At 39.7% G+C, this 13096-nt stretch overlaps 1 protein-coding gene across 1 annotated transcript in view; it reads left to right on the top strand.

The window, feature by feature from the left end:
* The window catches only part of KCNH5 (potassium voltage-gated channel subfamily H member 5), a gene marked incomplete at its 3' end in the record, with an annotated part of 145915 nt that overhangs the window by 41026 nt on the left and 91793 nt on the right, over positions 1–13096 (top strand). The window contains exon 6 of the mRNA XM_079308248.1: positions 348–740. Coding sequence (XP_079164374.1) covers positions 348–740 — 393 coding nt within the window. The remainder of the gene's footprint in view (positions 1–347; positions 741–13096) is intronic.

Raw genomic sequence — 13096 nt, forward strand, 5'->3', positions numbered from 1 at the left:
TTCTATGATTCTGTGTTCATCACTGCAAAGCATAAGCTGGTGTGGCAGTACCCAAAGCCTGTTCCTGGAGCCTCTCTTCCCTTGCTGTTGGAATGGTTTCCCCTCAATCCATCTGCAAAGACCTCCCTTTTTGCAGGAATATCCTCAAGTGCCATGCTGCTCCCATTCATTGAGTGACAGCTGCTTCCACACATCCTATATAAATCAGATTGTTTAGAAACTGTGCATTGCCTTACAATGGCCAACAAGCACAATCCCAATTCTGCTGCTCCTCACAGAAATCTCTAAGACCCTCATTGGATCCTATTCAGTGCAAACAGTAACATTTGCCCCTCTGCCTCCTACAGGTTCTCCAGCTGGGATCTGATATTCTCCCTCAGTACAAGCAAGAAGCTCCAAAGACTCCACCACACATCATACTCCACTACTGTGCTTTTAAGACCACCTGGGACTGGGTCATATTAATCCTCACCTTCTACACAGCAATCATGGTCCCATACAACGTGTCCTTCAAGACAAAGCAGAACAACATTGCCTGGCTCGTGCTGGACAGCGTGGTGGACGTTATTTTTCTGGTGGACATTGTTTTGAACTTTCACACCACCTTTGTGGGCCCTGGGGGAGAGGTTATCTCAGATCCCAAGCTCATTAGGATGAACTACCTGAAGACGTGGTTTGTGATTGACCTTCTGTCCTGTTTACCATACGACATCATCAACGCCTTTGAGAACGTGGATGAGGTAAGGTGTTCTCTCTCAAAAGGGTTATTTTAATTTTGGATTAATTTAGAAGCTTGTTCCCAGTGAGGCAGCTCATGTGTAAATACAAGGGGTGGCCTTGAGCTGGTGTTTTGTCCCAACAAGACACTCCTGTGTTGTTGAGAGGTGTCCTAGGGCTCCATGTGTGGATGTTTGTTTTTGTGGGGGGTTTTAGAATGGCTAGAATGTCATCCAAGAGTGTTGGTGCAAGGCCCTGTCAAAGTGGGCTGGGCCAGTTGGGATGTCCCCTGACACACCCTTCCTTTTCAGCTCAGTTTTTGGGCTTCTAACCCATTGCAGGCCTTCATTACAGTTCTGTATTTGCTCTGGCTGAAGCTGGTGACAAATTTGCCACTTATATGAAAGTAGGGAATGGCTCTGAATAAACAGTTTTTTAAATCCTACTCTAGGACTACCTTTTGAACCAGGCTCTAATTCCTTCCTTTCCTTCCTTTTTTTCCTTTCCTTTCTTCCTTTCCTTTCCTTTCCTCTTTCCTTTCCTTTCCTTTCCTTTCCTTTTCCTTTCCTTTCCTTTCCTTTCCTTCCTTTCCTTCCTTTCCTTTTCCTTTCCTTTCCTTTCCTTTCCTTTCCTTTCCTTTCCTTTCCTTTCCTTTCCTTTCCTTTCCTTTCCTTCCTTTCCTTTCCTTTCCTTTCCTTTCCTTTCCTTTCCTTTCCTTTCCTTTCCTTTCCTTTCCTTTCCTTTCCTTTCCTTTCCTTTCCTTTCCTTTCCTTTCCTTTCCTTTCCTTTCCTTTCCTTTCCTTTCCTTTCCATTTTTTTTTGTACAATTCTTCAACTACAGCTAAAATTTGAGAGACTTTAAGGAGTAAAAACATAAATATCATAGATGGATGCTGAATTAAAGCTTTTTAACTGCTGAGTGTGTTTACATTTATGCAGTTGAGCTTGTGGCCTAAGCTAATACAGAAAACAAGCAATAGCTACAACAAATAATGCATGCACGAGTCAGTGTACAGAAATTCATTATTAGAATGGAACTGTAATGGCTTTAGGATTTGTTTTAATTTTTCTCTAGAGCTTTTTATCTTCAGGGCCATAAACAGATGGAAAAGCCTCTGTTCAATTTTGAGCATTTTAACAGGTTTTTCTTAGAACACCATTTAGTGGGGTTGTTTGTTTGTTTTTAAATTCTCAATTCTGCACTTAGATATCCTTACTATATAAAACCTATTTTTTTTTTTAACACAGGCTTTACTGCAAATTTTGTAGAACTCCTTTAAAATCTCATCCCTGACTCTGTGTGCTGAGTAGCATTTTTTGACATTGTTCCATTTCATTTATATCAAATATGGCAGAAGTGATAGGACTTGGAGCTTAAATTCAAGATCCTAGGAGGGCTGCCCATCTGAAACCAACTTGTTCAATTAGGCTGTGTAACAAGGTGATATTAGCAAGGTTGTAGATGTAATATATCTTATTAACATAATCAGTCTCAGACTCAGAGGAACCTGATTTTTATAAAAAATACAGTGCTATATCCATCTTTTTGTGCTCTAATCTGTAAAACAAACAGAAAATTTCCATGCCCAAGCAGGACAGATTTAAAGGATGAGGTTAACCTCTTTCTCTAACATATACATGGGAAACAAACCATCTGCAATATTTGTGACAGGGAAGAGAATATTGACACAGCACATTATAATTGAAATGCACCCAAAGTGACAAACTTTAATCAAAATGTAATAACAGTAGCAAGGTACCATGAACTCCAGTGGTCCTAGAGCTGCTGTCATTTACTTTCAAACAAATGAAACATTAACTCCTTTTTAATAAAGGAGCCAACAGTGATTCCCTTGTCATGGAGTGCTGTGTTGTGGCTCTGGAGCCTCCAGCAGGTACTGGTTTATATTTACTCGATTTCCATCTCTTACAACTCCAGCTTTCCCTAGTGTCTGAAAAGAATTGGTTTTGAAAGCAGGCATGTAAACAGTCAGCCTTTCCTCCCTGGGTCTGCATCTCTTTTCTCTGTCCTTCAGGGGAGATTTTTTTAAAAATTTTTTTGGTGATATTTCTTCTTTTGTGACACTTAAGTCTTTCAGGCTGGTTGGTGTGTTCTGGGTGGTTGCAGTTATTAATGCTCTTTATCTTCATTTGGTTGTTAACATTAATTTTAACTGGTGCTTCTTGTCTGGGATTTAACTTAACCCCCCAGCAGCAGGGTGTACAAACACTGTTGATAGGTAAAGAATAAGTAATCCATGATCTTAATTTGGGAGAGATACTCTGATTAAAAGCAATGTTTCTTGTTAGGAAATTGATGTTTCCTTCTTAAGGTAATAAGAAGAAGAAGAATTCTTTTAGTTCTTGATTCTGCTAGGGTTTAGCTCTCTGTCTTGACTCTGGGTGTTGGATAAAAATTGATGATTAAAGTTGATGATTGTGGCATTTCAGATAAAGTTGCAAAAAAATGAGCTTAGCTCGTTTAGTAAAGATCTTGGGTGCAGGTCCTGGTGCTCTTTGAGTTCTTGGTGGTGAGGGATGGACCCAAATCAGAATGAACAGCCCTAAGAGGCAGCTGAGTGAAGGGTGACTTTCCAAATTTCCCTTTTCCCACATCTGACCCTTGTTGTCCCACATAAAGCACAAATGCTTTTTTGCTTTTTGCTGAGGAGCTGGATGAGAAGGGGGAATACCACTGGAGGGGGTTTCTTTTCCTCCCTATGGGCAGATCTCTCATGAAGAAGGAAGGATGTGGCCAAGGAGGTTTGGGATTTTGTCTCTTTGTTGCACACACAGATTTCTATGAGATACAGGTGAGTGAAGGAATCAAAATGCCTTGGGTGCATTTATAAATAGCACTATACAAATAGCACTAGAGTGCTATTTATAATGCCAAAATTAAGGAGATAAATTGAAATATTAAAAAAAAAAAGTTGAAAAATGAAATCAGTGTTTTCTTACAGAGTGTTGTAGTTTTTCAAATGCAGCCAGTCTTGGCCAGAGTAGCAATGGTGTAATTTCCCTCACAGACAACATCAGGTGAAGGTTGGAGTTCCCATCTGACTGCAAATCAAAGTTATTCTGCTGTTGAGTACATGCAGAATCTTGGTAGAAGGATTTGATGGGGAGGATTATGACACACAAATTGAGAAATGGGGGGGATTAAGATGATTTGAGGCAGAATTAGAGGTGTAGGTTCTGTGGAGTTACAGAGCCGGGCTGTTGGAATCTGCTCAGGGGATTGGGATGTGTGGAGGGAGGGGAAGGTGACATAATAAGAGACACCTTGCACAGCACAGAGTGATCTAAGTTGAGGTGATGGATGAGGAATTAAGCGGCTAAATGGTATTGAAAGGGCAGGAAAACAAGATAAAATAGTCTGGAGAAAAGTGAACTAGTGACAAGAAGAATGGAATCCTTAGTGGGATATTTGATTTAGGAAACTTGCTAGGATGGGAGTCCCAGAAAATCAGAAAAAAATGGATGACATTTTTTCTAATTGGGCAGCATATCCTGCACTGAAAGACTGACTAAACCAAACCCATACAGAAAACCTTTCCTATACAGAAGTGTGACAGGAACAGTGTAGTACATACTGGGAAATCCAGGCAGTTTTCAGGGAACAAACCAGAACAGCTGTGTGTGTGCTCAGAGTCTCTGAAACTGGGATGATTTTTTTTTTTTTTTTTTTTTTTTTTTAGTATAAGAGTTCTCTGAAACTTCAGATTTCGTCTAAATGTGTCTGCCTGTGTCTTCTTTAACATTATGCAAACAAACAAAAACAAAAAATGAAAAAATAAACAACAACAACAAAAAAGATTAAAAACTTTGGATTAATGGGGAATTTGATGTTGGATCCAAAGATTTTGGTCCCATGAAGTTCCTCTAGGTATTAGGATGTGAAGTGTGTAGCTACTGGAAATTGGATTTTTGTCTTGGAGTTACATGTTGCTTTTAGTGCTTCCAATCTTCTTTTCCCTGAGTAATGAGCTGTATGTGACAACTTTCCACTGCTGTATGCACCAGTATATGAAATTTATAAGATCATGACTCCTTGTTTTTGAAGCTGGAGAATTTTGTTACCTTGAGACTCAGCCTTTATGTGTGTTCTGCCTATTACAGAGATAAATATCAACCTCTCAGTCTGGGCTACCAAAAAGTTGTTTGTAACCACATTTTCCATGCAAGTCAGAATTATCAGACCCATATTGTGATAAAATTGTTAGCAAATTTGCAGAGGCCCAAGAATCTGATCAGGTATGGTCAAACCATGCTAAAATCTCCCTTTGGGACCAAATACTTCAGTTGGCATCCCAGGACTCCAGGATGTTGGGCAAGTGTTTGTCTCTTGCCTTCACATGCATGTGAGCCTCTGAAAAGAAATATTTTAAGTAAATATTCCCCAAACTAGAAGGATGGACAAGCTTTTGGCCATATGGAAAACGCTTCCACAAATTACAGGTTAAATTCAGCTGGAAAAGCCTCTTACTATTAAAAAAAACAAAACCAAAAAACAACTGGGAATTTTAACTGAGATTCATGAATTTCTGATTTTGTAATGAAATAAAACCTAGAAGCTGGATCTCCTCTCTGCCAGAAATGTGGTCCTGAAATGATATGTCACATGTGATGAAAGGGACACGAAGTCAGGGTGGTATCCAGATGGTTTTCTGATGAGTTGTATAAATACCATCCTTTCTGCAGAAATGAATTTTCACAAGCAAGTGGCTGGAAGTGAAAGCAGAGAAATTTAAATGACCTAAACCAGAGTTCTGTGCCTGTTGTTTAATAATGTAAGACTACATGACCCAGTGGCCTTTACAATTTAGTGATCTATTCAGGGCATATTAAAGCATAGACTCCCTGTACTTGTAATTTTCTTTTAATTACTATTATCGACGTATTTCAGCACTGTCAGAGACTTCTTTGTATCAATCCAATTAATAGGAAGTAAAATTGCAATGTCTGTAAATTGAAAGCAAATAGAATCTGATTAAGCTGGTGTAGCCATGTCCACACCTGCAGTGCTTTACTGCAAACATCCCCTTTGTGGGAGGTATTTGGAGGAGGGTTTTGGGCATCAGGCTGAGTAAAATATGCAAGGTGAAGATAAACTGGTGTGTTTCAGGAGTGTAACTTTGGCTGTGAAGTACAGTCTATGGCTAGCTAGCTTTTTTAAAAAGACCATTGGGATACCTAATTAAAGTTCAGTATGCCACAGCCCACACTAGACAGGGGTATGAGGCTGTCAGGTCACTCACCACCCCTGCAATGGAGAAAATGAATGGAGAAAATAATTATCAGAACTAAACCCAAGTGTTAAAGTACCATGCATGTTCCTAGCAAGTGACAACAGAAGCACTGGCACCTGGCATTTCCCCCCTTGTTATGTACTCAGAAGACAATTAAATATGAAGAATGCTGTCATTCTGTAGCAGTGTGTGAAAACTCACAATGGAATAATACAGTGGCATGGGTATGGTATTAAGTTATAAATGTATCTACACTGCAGGCATACATTTTGTAGATTTTCAACTATTTTCACCCCTTTCTCTTATTCACCTCTATCACCCCATTGCACTGACTTGCAGAATTGCACCTCTTCTCTTTGGCTTTTATTATAAAACTTTATTAAAGTTCTGCCGTTGTTTAATTAATCAATTTTTTTTTCTTAATTAATTAACCAGCTACTTCAGTGCTGTACAAGGTCTGGGATATGAGTGCAGGTGTCCCTGTGGAGACATCTGAATGTCTCCATGATGAGAGGGTCAAGGTGAAAGGAAGGAGCAGAGCCAGAGCCAGGGCAGGGGGTGGTGAGTGACCTGGTACACCTGTCTGGTGTGGGCTATGGCAAACTGAACTGCAATTAGATGTCCCAATGGTCTTTTCTTTCTTTCTTTTTTTTTTTTTTTTTTTTTTTTTTTTTTTTTCAATTTTAATAGGATGTATATATTACTGGGAAGCAGATGTTGGGTACCTCTAAAAAGTCATTTAAAGCAAATCTTCAGTCAGTTTGTGGAGCACTTTCAAGGGAAACTTGGAGTCCTTTGTGATCCCTGTTGTTCACAAAGGAAGGGGAGGCTTACAAAGGAGATGAGGAAATGAAATAATCTGATCAGATGCTGATGCTTCTGATCAGAAGTGATGCTGATGGGAGCAGCACAAATTCCCATTTTCTCCTCCACCCACCTTCCCTACATGAGTGAAAATTATCATATTTCACAATACTGTCTTTTTTCCCCCTTTGAGGGGCACACTGATGCACTAACAAATAAATAGTGCAAGATGCCACATCCCCCTCATCTTGCATCTAGGGGAAATATTTTGAAATCACCCTTCTCTTTATAACCTCAGTTATTTGCTGTTTGAAATGTGCTGCACTGTGTAGTTGTGCCATAAACTGTTCACTGGAAGTTTATTTATAAAGTTACAGCTTATTGATATTTCTGTTAGGAAAAAAAGGGAAAGGTTCTCCCCCCTCCTGATTAAAAAAACTCAGAAGATAAATCCCAAGCAATAAATTTAGGGGTACTTACAGAAAATGCATGAAGATACCTATTTGCTTACATTTTGCTGTAAAGACTCAAATTCTTGCTCACTGAGGTCACTACTCCCATTCTTCCAGTGGTGCAGGGTCAAGTATTAGTTGGGCTCTGCTTGTATCTGACCTGGGATCTAGACAGCTGGTGCAGAAGAAGCAAAGCTGTTTACTCCTGTGTGTATCTACATGATTGAACACAACTCAAAATTCTGCTCTTAAAGTGGTGATAAATCACCAACATCACTGTTTTCTTTTTGTCATCCATTCATTTTGATTTGTAACTATGCAACTTTATTATATTAATTGTTTACCGAGAAATAAAGATTTCTGATACACGTTGGAAGATTTAACATTAACTCCAGTAAAGCAGCATTAAGGAGCTAACCAGGGATTTTTAGAGCTAAGCTCTATTTAAGTAGCTAAGCTCGAAAATTTCTTTTAGGAATTTAGGATTTGCTGGTTGCATTTCAAACAGCCTTTACCTCCTCCAGGATGCTCCCCCTGCCCTGCAGAGAACAGGAGTTTTTGGTTGTGTGCCTGCAGCTCACCTGCTCATGTTGGCAGGGCTCACCCCCTCAGTCACTGCCAAATCTGCAGGCACTTTGTTTTCTCTTACATCACTTGCCATGTGGAGCAACTGTTTGGTGGAGATTGCCCAAGCTTTACAAAAATCCTGCCTCTTTCACTGCTTCAATAATAAACTACACAGAATCAGCTACATGATTGATTTGGGTGGGGTTTTTTTTTTTTGTTGTTGTTGTTTTTGCTTCTTGATTTTGTTTTTGTAATTATTTCTGCTGAGAGAAAGGGAAGGAAAATTTTGCCCACGTAACTTTAAATAAAGTATTTTAAATGTATTTCAAAATGTGCTGATGAAACATGGAGCCAGGCATCATCCACAAGGAGGGACAGGCACATTTGGGACATGGCTCCTCATGTTCTAAGATGCATCTCCAGAGTAGGTCTGAAAAATCATTCTGCCCTAAAACTTCTATGTCTCACCCTTGAATGTAGTGACACCAGTGTGATTAGCTCAGATGCAAACTCCTCTGTGGTCTAGTTTAGGCTGGGATGAAATATATCCCCCCTTGAGACTACATCTGCCTCATTTGGATTTTTCAAAGGATAAAAGCAAGAGAAGAAAAAAAAAAGGTGTAAAACTCCTTTTGAGTCTCTGAGCCATCAGCTTTGTGAGCAGGTTCATCGTGCCACCTATCCTATAAACTGGTCAAAATCCACATTTCCTCATGATGTCTTAATAAATCTGTCTTAATTTGCAGTCTGTGCATTCCTCGCTGTGCCAACCTCCATGGTTAAATATTTCTTTTCCCTCCCTTGTGTTTATCTCCTCAATGTGCTTAGAAAAAAGTCATCTCTCCCCTGCATAAACACTCCTATTTTCCTTTTCTTAGTTTAAGCCAACTGATCCTGTCTAGACACCTCATTTATGAAATTTTATGAAAGTTTTTGTGGCTGATCCAACTGCCTCCCTCTGCAGGAAGTGAAGTTCAAATACATCTCTTTAGGGCAGAGCTTTACAGATTACTGCAGGTGGAGAATTCATCTTCACTTTGCAGCTGGGGTTTGGTTTTCCCTGTTGCTGGTGGAAACACTCAGCTGGTGTGTCCTGGAGCTGGATTAACCTCTGCTGTGAGTGCAGCTCACTGATTGCTCTGAGTCATGTGGGATGGGTACATGGGATTAACCCATATACCCAAATATTTCTTTTTCTCAGTAATCTTCAGTTAAAGATCCTTGTAGTTGTAGATGTTTTTGTTAATTTGCACTGTAATGGATGCCTTGGGACTCTATATTGTCAGGCTTTATCACAATTTTCTTTATTCCCACACTGTTCTCTGTACCTGACAGTGTGTTCCACAGGTGCTATTAACAGATTCTGTGACCATATCCTATTTCTGTTTATGTCACTTAAAAACCAGCAAAATCTCTGAGAGTCATCACTTGTAACCCCTTCTAGACTCCCTTTTTATGCTTTTCATTTTCCCATCCTGTCCAAAAGTTCTTCATTCACCCTGGTATCCCAGTGGTTGTCCTTGGTTTCCCTGTGTTTCATAAGAATTTCACCTCTTATGATGCTGAAGTACTGCATTTGTTTTATTTAGAAAATAAATTTTCTCTGTGTTATCAGAGAAAAGCTATCAGGAAACCTGGGATAGATCCCAGCTAGCCTAAGCTTTAACCTACTGCTCCACTGATTGCATTTTGATTTATCTCAAAGTTTCTAATTACTCTTTCCCTTAACATTTGTTCAGATAATGTATCTGTTTATTTCCTTCTTGATGCATTAGATTTTCTGGGAAATATCAACACCATTTTTGGAAACCAATCTTCAGGATTAATTTAATTTTTAGCCCAAGCCTGGATTATTTTTACTTCATTGCAGCTCAATCACTTTAGTTCTTTCTTTTCTTTTTTCCCAATTTTGAATGTGAAGGATCTTTGGGTATTTGTTTCAGTATTCTTAGCAAGGAAAAGTTCAACCTGGCATTTGGCAATTCTTACTTTACTTCTACTTCCTCTCTAAGGCATAGTTTTCTGTTGATCAGTTTTTTAATTCTTATATATTGTCAGTTTCTGTTTTCTTCCTCTGGGTGATCACTCATTTATAACTGATGCCCAGATTTACAGGTTTTTCTCCTTCTTTGAGTTACAACCTTTTGTCCCTTTTGGTGTAAGGACATTCCAGGTGTCCTCTGCTGCCAGGTGTCTGACTCTTCTACCTCTCATAACCCACCTGTCTTCATTTATTACTGCCTTTAGTTCAGTATTTATAATTTACCAGCTCTTGCCCTTTTGAGAGCAAGAGCCCAGCCCAGTTTACTTTGTGATTGTTCACTTTTTTATGAACTGATTCAATTCCTTTCTCAAGCCCATGGGGACTTCTGCAAAACCCTGCAAGAACCAAAGGTAGTGTAGCATCCCATTGTGGGAAGTAATTGCTGTTGAATGAAGAAATAAGCATTCTGTTGCATCTGCAGAGTATCTCAGCCTCCTGTTATTAATAGCTTTTATTCTCCAAGCTCATCTGGAGCAGGACCAGTCTCACATTGGGAGGCTGTAGTGTCTGTTTCTCTAATAACCAGTACAGATTGGGTTGCTGTGCAGGTGCAGCTCTCTGGTTTCTGAGGATGGGTTTGATTTCCAACCCCTCCCTCCTGTTGGACATGGATGGGGTGAATCACTCCCCTGACATGCCCCATCTCCAGGGAGGAAGATGGGCTGCTCACAGGGACAGGGTGTTTGGCAATGCTTTCTGTGGGATGCAGGAGGAGCCTGGAGCTCAGCACATGCTGTGGACACACAAAACCATTTTGCTTTTGCTCAGAGGTGAGCCCTGGCTGCAAACTCCTCCAAGGATTTGATCATTTTTATGGCAGTTTTGCTGTAATTGCTTGTGTTCAGCATAAAAAAAAATTAGTTTAACATCTGTATATGCTGCAATTGCCCTCTGACTGCAGTGGCAGCATGTCCTACCAACATTTCATAGCTCTGGTTCTTGGCCACACCATCAATTCTTCAAAACCACAGTGTGCTGAACATTGAGTGAAAAGTTTTTCATTGTTTTTTTTTTTTCCTCTGACCTTTTCTGAGATGGTGTTTTATGCAGTACCTATCCCCATTTCCAAAGCTCAGAGTATTTCAGTTTTAGAACACATTTAAAATGCGTATTTCACTTCCTTTTGTTGTTGCTGTTGCGTGTGTACCCACAGCTAACAACAAATAAATAAAAAATCATGGAGTGAAATCTAATTGAAAAAGTGCCTAGAGTTAAAAACACATTGTTCCCTAGTAGAAAGAAAAAGATATGCATGATTTACCATTTCAGCATACTGGCATTTAATTTGGAGGTTTAAGCAGAATTTTGTACATTTAGATGGTTGAAACTACTGGCTGTTTTTGTTTTTATTTTACTTTAAAAATAACATTTATGCAATAATTTCCAACTTCAGAAAAGATTAATTAGATTAGCAAGTAACCAGCTATTCTTTTTCAGATTTTACAAGCATGCAGCTCTGCTATTCTGCTGCTCCTTTAGTGTGGAACAGACTCCACTCTCTCTTCCCTGGTTTAGGAGGGTTTAGGCAGAGTCATTGTGGACTCAGATGATTTCCTGCCCTTGTTAACCTTCATTTCCCTTTGGTGACAATGTTCCCTTCATCCTCTTGCATGTTTGGCTCTTGACCCTTGTATAACACAACTTTATCAGCTTCATCCTCCTATTGCCTGGCTTATCAGGGATTCATTAAGTGCAAGAGAACTTTGCTCCCTGTTCTTGCTGGAGGTGCAGAGATCTGTTCCCACGGCGTGCATGGCAATTTTGGGAAACATCTGTCTCAGTCCTGTGGCTGGAAAAGTTCAGCTGGGTTCAGGCACACAGCTTAGACACTTCTTTCATTCTGGAAGGCAGCAGCTTGGCAGTGGGGTGACATCTGTGGTCTGAAGTGGCAAGAGTCAGGAAGTTTTAGAAGGAAGGATTGGTCCCTCTGCATGTCAGGCTGAGTGCTGTTATCAGCTGTGCCTCCACTATCAAATTTAATTTTCCCTTCTTAGTGTGTCAAGAGAATTGAGAACATAGACTTTGCAAGGTGCTTTGTCAGGCAACTTGGGCTTTGTTTAATCACGAATGTCTAATTTAATTCCAAAGTTAAACATCCATCCCTCAAAAATATCTTTCTGGATAGATTTGACAGCGTCTGCATCCTTTGTATGGCTTCAGCTGTCTCCTAAATTGAAATGGTGGCAAAAAATGGCTGGTTCAGAGCCACTGCTCTTGTCTTCTCCTGATCCAATGGCCTCACAAGTCCCTGGGAAGAACTCCTGTGTCTCCCATTTGTGCTAGTTAAATCGATGATGTGTGTCAGAAGGGAATTTGGTTCCAAACTTACCACCCCAAATGCAGTTTTGGAGTAGGTGGCTTTTCAGTGGAAGGATTTCTGCAGCTGGGATGATTGATGATGAGCATGCTGAGTGTCTTCATCTGATTAGGATATAAAATACATTATCCAAACCCCCAAGGGGCTGGATTGGATGGTTGATAGCATAAGGAGATATTCTGTTCAGCCAGAGAACACAGCCCAGCAGCTGTTACAGACAGTTGGCCCAGCTGAAATGGCAGTGGAGTCACAAATCTCCTCTCAGAAGGTTGGATCTCCAGTATCCAACATGTGCTTTACTTACACAATGCCAGTGCCTAACTGGATTACATGCCCCATTCACAATTTCTAATCACCTCTCTGTTCCTTGAGTGCTGAAGTTACCTCTCTCAGAGCAGATGCTCATCCTGGAGTAGAAGGGTTTCCAAAGTATTCATTACTGAGCATAAATACAGTTAAAAGAAAAATGAAATTAAAGGCAGCCTGCAATCAATTGAGTTTAGAAAACTGAATTTCTTAATTGCCCAAATGTAATTCAAGGCAGTTAGTCTTTCACATAACTTCTATCAAAAAGACGTTGCTGACTCTGAGGCAGAGCTTTGCATATTAAAAATTCTGCATTAATTATTGGCAATTTTATGAGTATGAAGGTACCAGCTTGACCCAAGCAGTAGTTAGTGCATATGTAATTGACACATATATATATATACATATATATACGATCCATTCTATGTGATATATCACATATTAATTTAGCATTTGTTTCTTTGCTCTCTCCTATATAGTGCTTTATGGAAGAAGCTTTTTAAGCTTCCAGTATTGTCTTTATATGAAATGTGTTCAATATATCTCTTGATTTTTTGGTCTTAAGTAAGGGGTCAGATTGAACAGGCTTTAAGATTTACAGTGAAACTTGCTTAAATTAATTACTCTTTGGAAAAAT

Source organism: Erithacus rubecula (genome assembly GCF_903797595.1).
Source record: "Erithacus rubecula genome assembly, chromosome: 6".
Classification (NCBI taxonomy): Eukaryota; Metazoa; Chordata; class Aves; order Passeriformes; family Muscicapidae; genus Erithacus; species Erithacus rubecula.